This window comes from Babylonia areolata, chromosome 1 (genome assembly GCF_041734735.1).
Source record: "Babylonia areolata isolate BAREFJ2019XMU chromosome 1, ASM4173473v1, whole genome shotgun sequence".
In the NCBI taxonomy this organism is placed as follows: domain Eukaryota; kingdom Metazoa; phylum Mollusca; class Gastropoda; order Neogastropoda; family Buccinidae; genus Babylonia; species Babylonia areolata.
Window position 1 is genome coordinate 24,786,514 of NC_134876.1, and position 17,451 is coordinate 24,803,964.

Consider the following 17,451-nt stretch of genomic DNA (forward strand, 5'->3'; position numbering starts at 1 on the left):
GACCTTTTGTTCATAAAAACTACTTGTATCTAGATACAACAAACTTAAACTAATCTTCAAAGTAGTCTCCTTGGGTTGCCAGACACTTCTCCCAACAGTTCTGCCACTGTCGGAAGCAGAGCTGGAACGCCTCTTTTGGGATGGTGTGCAGCTGGTTCGTCGCATTGTGCATGATGTCTTCTCTGGACTGAAATCTGGTCCCTTTCAGGGGCATTTTCAGCTGTGGGTACAGTAAGAAGTCACCCAGAGCCATGTCGGGAGAGTAGGGAGCCTGACCAAGCACAGGTGTGCATCACCAGGGTCCTCAATTGGTCAATGACGATTTCATTTCGGGATGTTGAGGGCCTACCAGAACGTGCTTCACTCTCCACTGATGTACGGCCATCTTTGAAGCGGTTGTACCATTCCTTTATCTGTGTGGTGCCCATTGCTTCGTCCCTGAAGGCCTGTTGAATGTTGCGGATCGTTTCCACTCGGGAATCACCAAGCTTGACACAAAATTTGATGCAGTAGCATTGTTCAAGTTTTTCAGCCATTTTGTCAAAAAACGAAAATCTAACGGCGCTTACTTAAACTTCCTCACTCATTGGCGGTCTGCTGTCGAAAAAATTCACATCAGGGTCACCTACATACATGCACCAAACCACGCCTCCCTAGCTTCATTTGTTTACGCATGAAAAATTAAGGTCGGATACTTTTTGAACATACCTCATATGAGTTATGACTGTTTTTATTTTCTCTTTTCTTTTAATTTTCCTTTAAATGTTTGTCATAAGATCAGAGTGAAAATGATGTGCATTCATGAAGAGTTTCAGTTTCAATTTATTGAGGAAGCATCACTGCGTTCAGACAAATCCATCTGCACTACACCACATTTCCAACACGCTAGCCAGGCCTGGAGTACAGCTTATATATTTGTGTACCTGTCAAGAGTCGATTTCTTCTACAGAATTTTGCCAGAGGACAACACTTTTGTTGCCATGGGTTCTTTTTTTTTTATATTGTGCTGCACACCAGACCTTGTTATATCTCATCTGAATGACTAGACACTCCAGTCGAGGGAGGGTGAGATTGGATTTTGAATTTGAACCCAGACCCACATGGAAAATGTATTGGTAGATAAGTGTCTTAACCACTCTGCCACCTTCCTCCTGTGAAGAATGAAAATTCAGTGAATTATGGAAAACATCATTCAGTTTTTTTCATTTCATTTCATTCCATTTTTTTTTTTTTTTTTCCTATCAGGTATTTGTTTATTTATTCATTTTGGTCTAGTTACACACTGATTGGTGGCCTAGTTGTAACACGTCTGCCTAGGAAGCAAGAGAATCAGAGCACACAGATTGAATCCCACTCCTGCCAGAATGTTCTTTCCCTCCACTATACCTTGAACGGTGGTCTGGGTGCTAGTCTTTCAGATGAGACAATAAACCGATGTCCCATGTATAGCATGAACTTAGTGCAAAAAAAAACAAAAAAAACAAAAAACACAGCATGGCAGCAAAATCCATGTCCCTGGCAAAATTCTGTAGAAAAACCCACTGACAGCGTGAAACCACTAAAATGTACAAGCAAATTCAACTTTTGATTCAGAGAAAGGAAACCTTCTTCTTGATGATGGGTCATTATGCTTCTGACTGACGTGTGTGCAGAAGCAGAGTGGGAGGAGTGTGGAGGAGGTGCAGAAGGCCCAGCAGAAGGCACTGTCGGTGGTGCCAGAGTTCTGCATCAAAGACATGGCCCAGTGGTTCACCTTCCTGGCCACCCATGTCCTCAGGGTCAACCCCAACATCACCAAAGGCCTCTCAGTGAGTGCCTCTTCTTGCCAGACTTGTCACTTTCTAACATTCTGTCTTCTGCTGTTGTTTTCGTTTCCAGTTTCTGCAAGCAGGCAGTTGCATGTTGTCAAGAATGTGTCATTAAATTTTGATCTGTGTAGTTGTGGTGGGAGCAAAATCATTCAACTAGGCATAAACTAAATGTATTATTATTAGGTTTGTGGTGCACCTTACGTTTTGTTACATTATGAAGCAGTGCACATGTAAACTGATTTATTCATCCACTCCTTGACAGACAGCTTTATTGATGGATAGACTGGTGGACTGATTTATGGATTTACAGATTGACTTACGGCTGAACAGGTAGATTGACTCATATAAGAACTGATAGACTGACTCATGGACTGACTAATTGGTTGATGGATTGATTGATATATTGACTCATTGATTGACTGATAGATTATGTATTGACTGAATACATTGATGGGTTAACTGATAGATTGACTGATGAATTATCAGATTAACTTGACTTTATGAATTAACATATTAACTTTTGGATTGATTGACAGATTAACTGATGGATGGACTGATGGACTGACATATAGACTAATTGATTAACTGATTGATTGACAAATTAACTGATTGATTGATGGATTGATCGCTGGATTGACTGATGAATTGATATCTGTATTCTGTGGTTCCACGGCTATTTCTTCCATCATGTGTGTTTGACTTAGTGAGTGCATGTATGTGTCTATGCGTGCGTTCATACATGTGTGTGTGTGTGTGTGCGCATATGTGTATGTCGTGTGTGCTTGAACGTGTACATACGCGAGTGTGTGTGTGTGAGCATGCGTGTTCTGGTGTGCTGTGTGTCTGACTGATGTGTTATTTTACAGCACCTCCAAGGGTGTTGAAGCACCACTGTTGTTATTTATTGATGAACTGGGTGACTGTACAGCTGACAGCCTTTGTGGACTGCTGTGTGATGCTGCTGGAGAGACCAGACCTGATGCCGGGACCTGTGCCGGCCAGCATGATCGTGTCCGCACTGCTCGCCTTCATGAAGGACACGGACAAGACGCGCTTGTTAGGGTCAGTTAGTCTTCTTGCTTCTTCTCTCTTCTGTTTTCTTCTTTTTCTTCTTCTCCTTCTTCTTCTTCTTTTCTTCTTCTTCTCCCTGAGTGTGTGTTTGTGTGTGTGTGTGTGTGTGTGTGTACAACTCTATGAGTGTTTTCTTTTTATTTCTCTAAGTGTGTAAGTATTTGTGTGTGCAATTCTCTATGTGCGTGATTGAATGTGTGCTTGTATATACAGCTCTTTTCGTGTTTCTCTCTCTCTCTCTCTCTCTCGAATTGTACAACTGTGTGAACATAACGCATACATAAGCCCGTTTCCTACCAAAAAATTCCATCACCGCCCCCACACTCCTCACCCCCCACCTCCCAGCCACCCACCCCTCCACCCCACACTGATTGACTGAGGGTGCTGTGTGGCTCAGCGGTGGCAGCACTTGGGGCAGTGGGGTGATGTCGGACCTGGCGGCCATGGTTCACACCTGCCCGTCGGCCCAGACCCAGCTGGGGCCCGCGCTGCTGCGGACCTACGTCACCGTGGATGTGGTGGAGGGGCTGGACGTCGACAAGGACTCCTTCGACAAGTTCAACACCAGGTCTGTCTTGTCTTGTTTTGTTAAGGGTAGGGGGCTTGGGGGGGGGGGGGTGTTGATTCCATCGACAAGTTCAACACCAAGCCTGTCTTGTCTTGTTTTGTTAAGGATAGGGGGCTGGGGTGGGGGTGGGGGGTGTTGATTCCATCGACAAGTTCAACACCAGGCCTGTCTTGTCTTGTTTTGTTAAGGATAGGTGGGGGGGTGTTGATTCCATTGACAAGTTCAACACCAGGCCTGTCTTGTCTTGTTTTGTTAAGGATAGGGGACTGGGGTGGGGGGGTGTTGATTCCATCAACAAGTTCAACACCAGGTCTGCCATGTCTGTCGGTCTTGTTTTGTCTTGTCATGTTAACTCATTCTACGCCACAGCTATATGCCTGCTGCAACTCCCCTCAACCAGCACTACATGAAACCACTGCAGAAAAAAAAAAACAGGGTGGCTCACTAAAACAGTGAAAATCAATGGAGAATTTTTGATTTAATCGGTCAAACAAAGCTTCATTTTCGTGTTTCCGGATCCATAAACGGTTCAGTTTAGAATGCCAACTGTACCAAGCAAGAATGAACGAAATTGGAATAGTGTGTTGGTATGAGAATACTCATACCTGGTCCACAGGAGAAGTAATCATGGTACGAGTTATCTCATTCCTGGAGTACAATGAGTTAAGAATCTGGGGGCTTGGGGAAGTTTGATTTCAGTGTGTTTGACGTAACTTATTGCAGAGATTTGACATCAGCAAATGCAGTGTTTAGAGACAGAATGTGCTACAGTGATGTTAGTTGTTGGGTGTACTGTGTGGAAAAGCAAGGGACCTAAAAGGGAACCTTGAGGTACTCCATACTGCACATACACACTCTCTCTCTCTCTCTCTCTGTCTCTCTCTCTCTCTCTGTGTCATCTTTACAGTAGGCTGTGTGCAACTTTCAGCGGAAGGAAAACTTATTGATATTCAATGTGTGTATCAAGACTTGTGAATGAATACTTCTGCCTTAATTGCAATCACGTTACTAATGTTTTCAGCGGTGGCAGTGTTGAGTAAGTAGAAAGGTGGCAGAATGATTAAGATGCTTGTCAATTATCTGCCAGTACAATGTCCATGAGGGTCTGGTTTGAATCTCAGTCTCACCCTTTCTCCTAATTTGCTGGAATATGAAACTGAGCATCTAGTTAGTCGGATGAGACAATAAACCAAAGTTCTGAGTGATGCATGCATTCAGCACACTGAAAAAGAACCCATGGCAACAAGAGTGCTGTCCTCTGGCAGAAATCTGTAAAAGAAATTCACTCCGATTTGCTAAGAGGTATAATGAACATGCATTCAAAGCCTGCTTCAGCGCATTGGGTTATGCTGCTGTCAGGCGTCCTTCTAGGAGATGAGGTGTTGCATTTATGGATTTGTCTGAACACAGTGACGCCTCCTTTAGACACTGACACTGTCTGGTGTGCAGGGTACAGATTGGTCAGCTGGTGGAGAAACTGTGGTCACGCAACGACTGCCGTGCCTCCATCGTCAGTCAGTGTGGGACAGACATGTTCCAGGTAAGCGTCATTGTCATTGTCATCGTCAGTCAGTGTGGGACAGACATGTTCCAGGAAAGTGTCACTGCCATCGTCAGTCAGTGTGAGACAGACATGTTCCAAGTGAGTGTTACTGCCATTGTCATCGTCAGATGTGTCACAGACATGTTCCAGGTAAGTGTCACTGTCATTGTCAGTCAGTGTGGGGCAGACATGTTCCAGGTAAGTGTCACTGTCATTGTCAGTTAGTGTGGGACAGAAATGTTCAAGGTAAGTGTTAGTGTCATCATCAGTCAATGTGGGACAGACATTTTCCAGGTAAATGTCACTGTCATCGTCAGTCAGTGTGGGACAGGCATGTTCCAGGTAAATGTCATTGTCATCGTCTGTCAGTGTGGGACAGATATGTTCAGGTAAATGTCACTATCACTGTCATCGTCAGTAATTGTGGGACAGACATGTTCCAGGTAAGTGTCACTGCCATTGTCAGTCAGTGTGGGACAGACATGTTCCAAGTGAGTGTAAATGTCATTGTCAGTGTGGGACAGACATGTTCCAGGTAAATGTCACTGTCATTGTCCATCAGTGTGGGACAGACATGTTCCAGGTAAATGTCACTGTCATCGTCAGTGTGGGACAGACATGTTCCAGGTAAATGTCAGTGTCATCGTCAGTCAGTGTGGGACAGACATGTTCCAGGTAAGTGTCATTCTCATTGTCATCGTCAGTCAGTGTGGGACAGACATGTTCCAGGTAAGTGTCATTGTCATTGTCATCGTCAGTCAGTGTGGGACAGACATGTTCCAGGAAAGTGTCACTGCCATCTTCAGTCAGTGTGGAACAGACATGTTCCAGGTAAGTGTCACTGTCATTGTCATCGTCAGTCAGTGTGGGACAGACATGTTCAGGTAAGTGTCACTGTCATTGTCATCGTCAGTCAGTGTGGGACAGACATGTTCCAGGTAAGTGTCACCTGCCATCTTCAGTCAGTGTGGGACAGACATGTTCCAGGTAAGTGTCACTGTCACTGTCATCGTCAGTGGGGGACAGACATGTTCCAGGTAAGTGTCACTGTCATTGTTAGTCAGTGTGGGACAGACATGTTCCAGGTAAGTGTCACTGCCATCGTCAGTCAGTGTGGGACAGACATGTTCCAGGTGAGTGTCACTGCCATTGTCATCGTCAGTGTGGGACAGACATGTTCGAGGTAAGCGTCACTGTCATCGTCAGTCAGTGATGTACAGACATGTTCCAGGTGAGTGTCACTGTCATTGTCAGTCAGTGTGGGACAGACATGTTCCAGGTAAGTGTCACTGTCATCGTCAGTCAGTGTGGGGCAGACATGTTCCAGGTAAGTGTCACTGTCATTGTCAGTCAGTGTGGGACAGACATGTTCCAGGTAAGTGTCACTGTCATCGTCAGTCAGTGTGGGACAGACATGTTCCAGGTAAGTGTCACTGTCATTGTCAGTCAGTGTGGGATAGACATCTTCCAGGTAAGTGTCACTGTCATCATCAGTGTGGGACAGACATGTTCAGGTAAGTGTCACTGTCACTGTCATCGTCAGTAATTGTGGGACAGACATGTTCCAGGTAAGTGTCACTGTCACTGTCATCGTCAGTCAGTGTGGGACAGACATGTTCCAGGTAAATGTCACTGTCATCGTCATTCAGTGGGGGACAGACATGTTCCAGGTAAGTGTCACTGTCATCATCATTTTTTACTCACCTAGTCATGTTGTTACTGTCCTGTTGGTGTTTGGTCATATAGTTTCCTGGACTCCTTGGACACATTTATTTATGTATTTATTTATTTATTCATTCATTTATAATTATATGTTTATGTAGTTACTGTACTGGTGGTTTGTGGTGGTTCAGAGTTTCCTGGGCTCCTTGGACATATTTATTTATTTATTTATGTATTGATATAGTCAATGTACTGGTGGTGTGTGGTGGTGCAGAATTTCCTGGACTCGATCCTAGACACCTTGCTGTACATGCTACATGACAGCCTGAGTCGCCTGGCCAACGTCAAGAAGATTGAGACCCTCAAAGCCAACGGTCAGTGACTGTTTTTATGTTCTGTGTGTGTGTGTGTGTGTGTGTGTGTGTGTGTGTGTGCCCCTGTGTGTGTGTGTGTGCCTCTGTGTGTGGTGTGTGCCCCTGTGTGTGTATGTGCCCCCGAATCTGGGACATTCTGTTTTCTGCATTTCAATGACAGTACTGTACTACCTTTGAAACACCTGCAGGCACCTGCGGAGCCATTTGTGCTCTCATCACTGAGAATCCAGACTGCATTATTATTGTTAATTCGATGCATGTTAAATACTGGATTTGTAGAGCTTGCTTCAGCTTAAATTATAGCACTCTCTAAAAGTATGTTATTATTATAATCATTATTGTCATTATTATTGTTATTATTATTGCTGTTGTTGTCATTGTTGTTATTACTGTTATTATTATTATTGTTATTATTATTATTATTATTATCATTATACCCCTGAAAGCGGAGTAAGGTTGCCTATATTGCGGGATAAAAACGGTCATTTTTATAAAAGCCCACTCGTGTACATACAAGTGAACATGGGAGTATGTATAAAGAAGAAGAAGAATTATTATTGTTATCATTATTATCATTGTTATTATCATCATTATCGTGATACCCTTGGTGGCTGTACAGAGGCGGAGTGGAACGCCCTGTCCCGGAGACAGCAGGCGGAGAAGGATATGTTTCTGCGGAGTGAGGAAAACGTGGGGTCGGGCTTCATGAGACAGGTGAGTGTCAGCGCTGCAGTTCCTACTGACAGGAACATGTGTTCATGGTTGTACAGGCTTTCCATGGCCCATTGTTGTAGATACCAGTGTAAGAAATTATAATGATAATGACGATAAAGTGCATTGATGCAGTGCTTGCCTTGCTACTCCAAGCGCTTTTGACAACAAATACATGTGGTATGAATAAGACAGAGGAATAAAAATATTATAAAAAAAAACCCCAAAAAACAAAGAGAAAAAGCTTGTATAAACTTGCTAAAAATACCTTTACAAAAAAAATAACAACAGTGTAACATCATATAGAAAACTCATGAGGATTTTTTTTTGGTGGGGGAGGGTAAGGGGTTGTATGACTCATAGTAATCTTTATCATAATTGTTTGTTGTTGGGTTCTCACAGTGACACAGTTTCTGTTACTGTTAGTATTGGTTGACAAGATCTGTTTTGACAGGCTGGAGACTGTGTTTGCAGCATGGGGAGATGTCTGGGACTGCTGTCAGGTCTCACAGGGGGTGTTGCTTGTTGCTGATTGTTCATTTTGTGTCGTTTCTGCACTGGCACCCATGGGTCGAGTGGCGTGGCTTTTCCTTCTCATGCCCTGTTTGTGGTTGATGTGGGAGGGGGAGTGGGAGGGTTGGGGGGGGTAGTCTTTGTTATCTGTTCCTTGTTAATTGTTAGTCATTATCCCATGAAATTCCCACGAAATATTTTTTTTGTGCATTTATTTTTTCATGGACAAGGAACATGATTTGACTATTTTGTCTTGAAAGTATTTTTTTTCTCATTGTCTTTTTTCTTTTTTTTAAAATTTGCAAATGGATAAATAAAGGTGTATTGTGAATGTGCCATTTGACATGGACGGGTTCCCTCCCCCTTCACTGGATGTCAACACTGTGCATGGTTTTCAGGCGAAGAAGACTCTAAAGTTCCTGAACCTGGTCAGCCAGTCGGACACAGTGGCCCACTGCTTCACCCGCCAGCCTCTGGCCACCCGGGCCGCTTCCACGGTGAGACCATGTGCTTTTTTGTCAGGGGCGTCTGGTGATCATGGTCCTTCTCAGGGGCGTCTGATGATCATGGTCCTTCTCAGGGGCGTCTGATGATCATGGTCCTTCTCAGGGGCGTCTGATGATCATGGTCCTTCAGGGTTCGCACAGTCACAAAAGTCTGGAAAAGTCATTGAAAAGATGAGAGCACCATTTCTAAAGCCGGAAAAGTCATTGAAAAGATGAGAGCGCCATTTCCAGGGGTGGAAAAGTTGTTGAAAAAAAAAAAGAGAGAGCACCATTTCCAGGGCCGGAAAAGCCATTAAAAAAAAAAAAGAAGAGAGCACCATTTCCTTCTTCTTCGTTTGTGGGCTGCAACTCCCATGTTCACTCGTATGTACATGAGTGGGCTTTAGCATGTATGACCATTTTTCACCCCACCATTTACTAATTAGGTAGCCATACTTTGTTTTCGGGGGTGTGCATGCTGGATATGTCCTTGTTAACATAACCCAACGAACGTTGACATGGATGACAGAATCCATAGCATGCGTATTTGATCTTCTGCTTAACACCATTTCCAAGGCCAGAAAAGTCATTGAAAAGATGAGAGCACCATTTTCAGGGCTGGTAAAGTCTTGAAAAAAATGTTTTTTGCCTATCAGGGTCCAGAACAGTCTTGGAATTTTAACAAGAGCCTTTGACCAGTACCATTCAGCAAACAACTTGATCCATTCAGCCCTGGGGGTCTGCAGCCTCAGCAGGCTCGCCTCCCCTGCCATACTTGTGGAGGGAAAAACAGGGAAAATGCTGCAGTCAACCAGATTTCCCTCCAGATTGACATTACGATGTGTGGACACAGGCGGAAATACTGCATGAGTCACTTCCCTTTGCTTGCAGTTTATGCACATGTAGGAACATGGAAACACTGAAAGAATGTTCGATACCAAAGCGTTGCTTGGGAGCAGGGCTGAAGCAGATAATGCATTTGAAAAACAGTCAAAAAACTGAAAAGCTTGGGTATCCACTAATCACTTTTGTCAGCGGTGTTACATGTTTTTGTTAATAGTTGTACAAGAACAAAGTTGTTGTTTTTTTTTGTTCCATAGATCTGTGTTTTGGTGGGTGCAATTTTCGAAAATTGTTTTATTTATTTTGTTTGTTTATTTAGATATTTCAAAAGTAAATGTGTTTCTGTCAATATTTGTATCAGGCTGATGGTTCAGTTTCTATGTTGCACAGATCAATGGTTTCCTGGACTCTCTGTGTGGTGCCAAGGCAAAGAACTTCAAGGTCAAGGACATGGCGAAGTGAGTGCAGAAAGAAAAGAGTTATTTATAAAAAAAAAAAAAAATAATAGTTTTAGTGTCTGTGTGTCCATGTTCATATTGTGCAAAGGTGTAAATCTATTGGGGAAAAAAAAAAGAAATAATAAAGTGAAAGTTTAACCAATGAATAAAAAGAGTGTAAAGATGTACACAAATATGAACAAACTGATGGTAATTGATGAAACAGCGAGTAATTGAATATGTTTTGATATTTATGTTGTGCATTGGCATAGATCTGTGAAAAAGATAAATAAAATCTTTAATACATAGATGTACTGTCATTATCATCAGATAACAATTCAACCCAAAGGAGTGGAGAAACCACTGATATACATAAATCTACTGTCATTAACAAATAGCAAAGAGCAGCAACTCTCTCCACACACAAGGTACACAACTCCAAACCAATGCCGCCTACGCCATCGACTCAGCCAGCACACAGGTAAATAAAAGGTACATTGGAACAAACCCAGACACTTGCCCAAAAAAGGAAGCGCCGGGCCTGTCCTTATACCGATCATTTGACATGTGCACACAGCAGCAATGACAGAAGAAATGTGCAAACACAAATTTGCTTTTATTCAAGACTGGCATAGCCTCTTTAATCCTGAACAAGCCACACAGAACACACGGACAATACAGAACAAACACGTGGTTGCCTTGGTGGCATCAGATACCAGTTCAACCCAAAGGTGTGGAGAGACCGTTGAAAAATAAATGTACTGTCATTATCTTCAGATACCAATTCAACCCAGTGGAGTTGCTGTCGGACATTGTGAACGTCATGCTGAGGATTGCTGTGGAGGACGTGTCCCGTACTGACGGATACCTGGTTTCCATGGTGAAGGACCCTGACTTTGAGCTGGCCAACCTGGAGAAGGCCCAGTCGGTCATCGTGGGCAAGGGGTTCGCTTCCGAGGACACCACCAACAAACTGGCACAGCTGATGGAGCAGGTCAGTGTCATAGGTCGACATCTTTTTTTTTTTTTGATTCGCACAAACAACATATTTACAATATCATTTCAATTATTTAAGAGAGGTTAGTGTCATAGGTTTACTTTTTTTTTTTTTTTTTTTTTTTTTCAATTCTCACAAACCATTCACTTACATATTGTCATTTAAATTAATTAAGAGATCGGAAATTTTTAATAAAGGGGATAACCAGAAGAGAAAAAAGAGACAGGATCATACTCAAACACAAACAGCAGTAGTATCCTTGGGGAATTCATCTTTGGTTGGTTGGTGCTTGTTTTTGTTTCTTTGTTTTTTGTTTTGTTTTGTTTTTTGTTTTGTTTTGTTTTTTAGGTATTACAAAAAATGATTAAACAGAATACACTGATGACATTAAGAATAGTTACACCAAGCAAAACAGTACCGTAAAGTTCGGTCTATAAGCCGCGACTTTTTACCCCAGCTTCAACCTCTGCGTCTTATACAATGATGCGGCTTATTTGCGGATTTTAACGATCCCGGGGTGTCACGTTCTCATCTATTCTTAGCTGCCCTTCAACTCACCAAAATCATGATTTCTGTTCATGAATTTTTGGATGAGCTTCAGGATAGTATGCTAACTGTTCGCGTTTTATAAATCAAATCTGCACACATTAAAGCCTTCAGATCAGCATTCAGTTCTACTCTGCTCAAGTGTACACCCTCATAATGCTGAAAGCGCAAAGTTATGCCTGTGATGCAGCCTTCAAATTGAAGGCGATTGAACTAGCAGACAACAATGCAAGCGATGAACCAGCAGCAACCTCCACCTTCATGTTCATGAAGTGAAAGTGAGGCTGAAGTCTGTGACAGGAAGCCGTGCTGGTTCTCTTCAACTCGGACACTGAAGACGAAGATTTCAGTGGATTCAGTGAGCAGGATGATGTTGAATAAATGTGACTATCCCTAAATTATGGATCTTATTTTCGTTGTGTGTGTTTATTATTTTTTTGTGGCACTAGCAGTATTTTCGCTTGCTTTTCTTTGTGTTGTTCCCGCTTGTGTTTATTTCATAACCTACAGTATCGACAGCTTTTCTGTAGTATCAGAATGTGTTCCGGTACCGGAAATAAGTGCGGCTTATAAACAGGTGCGGCTTATGTATGTATAAAGTTCAATTTTTTCCAAAATTTAGTGGGTGCGGCTTATATACCAGTGCGCTCAACAGACCGAACTTTACGGTACTTGTGTACATTTAAATGAACCCACGGCAACGGAAGCATTGTCCGGTGCAAATTCTGTAGGAAAATTCACTTTGATAGTAAAAACAAATACGCTTGCAGACAGGAAAAAAGGGGAAATAATACTAGGTGAATTTTCACTGCTGTGACACACTCCCCCTGGGGAGAGCAGGCTGTATTCACACAGAGAAATCTGTTTCAACAAAAAGTAATAAATTACGATACAAATCAAGTATTAGTACAATAAAATGCAATACAGTACAGTACAATGCAGTGCATACAATACACAATGCAATGCAATTCAGTACAGTACAATTCATTACAATACAACGTGATGCAGTACAGTACAATACAATGCAACACAACATGGTACAATACAATGCAGTGCAATACAATACAAAACAATACAACACAACACAGTATACGGGTACAATGTAATGCAATGCAATAAAACTTAATATAGTACAATACATTACAGCACAATGCAATGCAATGCAATTCAGTACAATAAAACACAACACGACACAACACCTGTAACAAGTTTCCATGTCTCACTGATCCCACCATAGGTGAAGAAGCTTTTTCTCTTCTTGTTTTTTGTGGGACATTTTCCCACTTAAAAAAAAAAAAAAGAAAGAAAATTTTAGGGTCCTCCATCCTTTTATTTATTTTTTTTTTTTTTCCATTTTCTTTCTTTTTTTCATTTTTTTATCTTTTCTTTTTCATTTCTTCTTTTTCCTTTAAATTTTTTTTTACATCTTCAGTTGCATGAAAAATACAAAATAACATAAAAAAGCAAAAACGAAGCTGCATATCAGATGTACAGCATCATTCAAAATTATCTTCATGCATTTCTTCAGATGGACAATTTTCATTTCTTTCAGTGTTTGATGAGCGTTTAACGTTTGCCAATGTCTGCTGTGTGTTTTTCTTGGCAATGTGTCTCTTGCATTCACTTCACTGTGTGTGTGTGTGTGTGTGTGTGTGGACAAGTCAAGTCCGTTCTAAAATCACTAATGATTCACAAAAAGGTGAGGAAGCTGGCGGCAGAGCATTGCCCGGTCCTGCCGACGTGCGGGGAGGACGAGAACAACTGGAGAGACGCCTTTGTGGACCTGGAGATCGAAGAGCAGGAGCTGGAGAAAGGGTACGCGTCCACCATGGAGGGCCAGCGCTTCAGCTGTGCTCGCCTTCTCCAGTCACACTGCTTTGCCAACAACGCACAGGGCGCCATCGACTCCAGGTGAGGGGAGGGTGTGTGTGTGTGTGTGTGGACTTGCAGCAGTTGATGACAAAATGTTGTAAATCATTGTGTCTCTCTCAGTCCTTGTGGCTGTGTGTATGTGTGTGCGTGTGCGTGTGTTTGCATGCATGTGTGTGTGTGCTGTGTTTATGTGTGTGTGTGTGTGTGTGTATGCACTGGCAGCAGTGTTAATGTCAAAATCTTGTACATCATTGTCTCAGTCTGTGTGTGTGTCTGTGAGTTCTTGCAGCAAAGCTGATGGCAATGTGATGACTTTCAGGTGTCCCAAAGTGAAGGCGCTGGTGAAGGAGTTAAAACAGCTCAACACCAGCCTCCCTGTCCACGCTGGCGCCAGCATCTTTGTCAGACACGTGCGTTTTTTTTCCCGTGTTCACCTGATTTATTCCTTTGATTTTGTTGATTGATTCTACGTGGCTTCTTTTCTTTTCTTTTCTCTTTTCTCTTTTTTTTTTTTCCATAAATTATTTGTGTACATGATTTGTCAAATGTGTTGAATTTGTGCAGAGATGCACTTGTGTACTTTTTGTCTGTTGATTTAATGCAGAGTTATTATGATAATACTTATGTAAATTTATATAGTGCCCTTTTTCTCTTAAGAGCTCAGGGTGCTTTACATGAAAGAAAAAGTTACAAATTACATGAATCATTCTTATGCTAAGCAAACTTAGCATTGCAGAGATCATGAACGCAAGCCGGCCCAGATCTCTGTGTGTGTATGTGTGTGTGGATTGATCAATCAGTTAATAGAATAATTAGCCAGTTAATCAAACAATTCATACATCAGTTAACTCTGAGCAAAATTAGAAGATTATTTCACATATTTAAGAACAATTAGCAGTTGAGAAAATAAACAATTAATGAATTTAACCAGTGAATTAAACATATTAATGAATTAATGCTGACCAGCCATGTTTCACAAGGACGTATCCATGGCAGATTCAGTTATGTGTTGGACTTCTGATCCGGTGTTCATCAGTGATCAGGGTTTGAAGCCCAAATTCAGCATGGTGTTTTGTTCTTGGAAAAGGCACCTCACTCCAATTTTCCTCACTGCACCCAGGTGTGAATGGGTACCGGACTTCTCTTGGGGAAGGTAAAAAAAATTGTGGAAGGAGAGGATTGGGCCCAGCCTTCCTGTGCCGAGCCCAAACAGTAGATATCAATTCACTGCCCATGATGGCCGGAAAAAGCTATGGGATGTTAAACCTCAACGTGTAATCATGATTGTTATTATGATAGTGTGTGACTGCAACAGGAACAGGATCATACTGACGTGATGTGGGCTGTGTTATGATGTGTGTTGTGTGACCAGGACAAGGATCACATTGATGTGATGTGGGCTGTGTTATGATGGTGTGTTGTGTGTATGCTGACAGGACAAGGATCACATTGATATGATGCGGGCTGTGTTATGATGGTGTGTTGTGTGTATGCTGACAGGACAAGGATCACATTGACATGATGCGGGCTGTGTTATGATGGTGTGTTGTTTGACAGGACAAGGATCACATTGACATGATGCAGGCTGTGTCATTATGATGGTGTGTTGTGTGTATGCTGACAGGACAAGGATCACATTGACATGATGCAGGCTGTGTCATTATGATGGTGTGTTGTGTGTATGCTGACAGGACAAGGATCGCACTGACGTGATGCGAGCCCTGGTGACGGGCCCCGTGGGAACGCCCTACAGTCTGGGCTGCTTCTGCTTCGACGTCTACTTCCCTGCTGCCTACCCCAACGTGCCCCCGCTGGTCAAGATCATCACCACGGGCAACGGAACTGTCAGGTCAGTGGATGATGACATCATGTGGTAGTTAAGCTGGGTGGTTGTGGTAAGGGTTAGCAGGTAGGAGGGGGGCAAAAAACAACGCTTTGCACAAAACAGTGGAAGGAGAACTCCAGACCCTGAAGCACACCAAGATACCGTTCAGACTGGCCTAAAACAGACATGAGTCACAGATTTTTGTTGCTACCTTACATGTCAGAGGGTGTAGCAGGTAGTAAGTGGGTAGGAAGGAGGGATCAGGGGGAATAAGGAAAAAAAAGAGGATATTAGGGATAAAAGCATTAATTTGTTCAGCCCCTAACCCCTGGTACTGCCCTGGCGTCAGCATTCATTCCATTAAAATGCTTTACATGTTCCTCCTATACATGCATAAACTGCAAGCATAGACAGCTAGCTTCTATAGGATTTCCAGCTGTGATCTTACGTATTAATTTGGAGGAAAAAACAGTCAATTTCGGTAAATTTTCTTGGTTTTTTCGCGTCAGTGTCACAGGGGAACCTGCAAAAGCTGTGAGCTCCCAGGGCCTGAATGGGTTCACAGGATCCACATGCAGTCCATGGATATGTAAAGGCCAGTCACAAAGGGGTTTCTGCTGGTTTATTTATTCTGTAGTCACATGAAAAAGAATAAGAAGACAGTGCAGCGAAAGTTAAAGTAGACGGGCCATGTGTGACGCTCACAGGGTATGTGTGAGGGGCGTCATGTATCGTCTGCTATGGTCCGTGGCTGTGTCAAGTCTCAGGGAGCCATGGCACTCACCTGGTGACATGATAATCCTTAACTTTTTCAAATGCCTAGTATGAACTAGTTAAAAACAAACATTAAAAGACAAACATGAGAAAACATAACCTTGTATGACAACACAGCAAGAGGAGGTGGACATGGATGGTTGGGGTCTGAAGTTGAGTAAACTCAATCATGCTGTTTGTCATACATATACATGGAGTGCGACCTTAGCATTGAAGATGCTCATGATTTTAACTGAGAATGTAACACTTAAAGGGACGTAATACATATTTGCAAATGACAATTTGATGGTTCTAAATGGATTTCCCTCCCTTGACCGTGTCCGACGCTTGCCCCCCCTTCATGGCTGCAGCACAAAGAGCCAGTGTAATATTGCCTCCTAATTTCAGAGGCATAGTCCTTCACAAAAGACTAAACTGTAAATGACGTCCCATTGCAGTGGAGAAACCATTGATCATACAGTTCTCACTTTGCTGTTGGCCCTGGTGTAAGTGTATGTTAGTTTGTGATATGAGCAATACAGTGCAATACAAAACAAAGTAGCAATACAATACAATACAATGCAGTGTGTTCAGCAGGTTGATGTGGCTGTGTTGGCAGGTTCAACCCCAATACATTACATTACATTACAATACATTACAATACAATACAATACAATACAATGCAGTGTGGTCAGCAGGTTGATGTGGCTGTGTTGGCAAGTTCATCCCCAACCTGTATGCTGACGGCAATACAATACAATACAATACAATACAAAGTAACAGTATAGTACAATACAATGCAGTGTGGTCAGCAGGTTGATGTGGCTGTGTTGGCAGGTTCAACCCCAACCTGTACGCTGACGGCAAAGTGTGTCTGAGTTTGTTGGGGACCTGGCATGCTGGAGATGCCAGTGAGAAGTGGAACCCCAGTAAATCCTCCCTCTATCAGGTCAGTGTGTGTGCGTGCACGCGTGCGTGCGTGCATGAGTGTGTGTGTGTGTGTGTGTGTGTGTGTGTGTGTGTGTGTGTCTTAGTTTCTATTTTTTGCACATGTGTGATCTGCATGTTTAGGCGTGTGTATATATATGTGTTCCTGTTTCTGTGTTGCACATGTGTTGCATGGATATGCATGTGTGTGTGTGTAGCTCTGCGTGTGTCTTAGTTCATATGTGTTGTACATGTATGGATCAACACCAAGTGTGTGCGTGTGTGTGTGTGTGTGTGGATGTGTGTATGTTTGTTTACATTGTCATGATTTTGTGTGTGCTTGTCTGTCTGGCTTTCATTTGTTTGTGTATTTGTATGAGCATGTGAGTGTGAGTATAACAGCATGTGTGTAGTGTGTGTGTGTTTTTGTGCATGTGTGTGTGTGCGTGTTTGTGTATTAAGATACATACACATGTATGCTTGTTTGCATGCATGTGTACTTACAAACTGGAA

At 42.6% G+C, this 17,451-nt stretch overlaps 1 protein-coding gene across 3 annotated transcripts in view; it reads left to right on the forward strand.

Annotated features, from left to right (window-relative positions):
- The window catches only part of LOC143280995 (uncharacterized), a 55,066-nt gene that overhangs the window by 31,336 nt on the left and 6,279 nt on the right, over positions 1-17,451 (forward strand). For all 3 annotated transcript variants that reach the window (XM_076585862.1, XM_076585872.1, XM_076585852.1), the window contains 13 exons: positions 1,653-1,808; positions 2,740-2,873; positions 3,280-3,450; positions 4,900-4,990; positions 6,930-7,029; positions 7,649-7,743; positions 8,652-8,750; positions 9,972-10,039; positions 10,796-11,012; positions 13,261-13,472; positions 13,753-13,843; positions 15,125-15,282; positions 16,849-16,960. In XM_076585862.1, the coding sequence (XP_076441977.1) occupies positions 1,653-1,808; positions 2,740-2,873; positions 3,280-3,450; positions 4,900-4,990; positions 6,930-7,029; positions 7,649-7,743; positions 8,652-8,750; positions 9,972-10,039; positions 10,796-11,012; positions 13,261-13,472; positions 13,753-13,843; positions 15,125-15,282; positions 16,849-16,960 (1,704 nt within the window). The remainder of the gene's footprint in view (positions 1-1,652; positions 1,809-2,739; positions 2,874-3,279; positions 3,451-4,899; positions 4,991-6,929; positions 7,030-7,648; positions 7,744-8,651; positions 8,751-9,971; positions 10,040-10,795; positions 11,013-13,260; positions 13,473-13,752; positions 13,844-15,124; positions 15,283-16,848; positions 16,961-17,451) is intronic.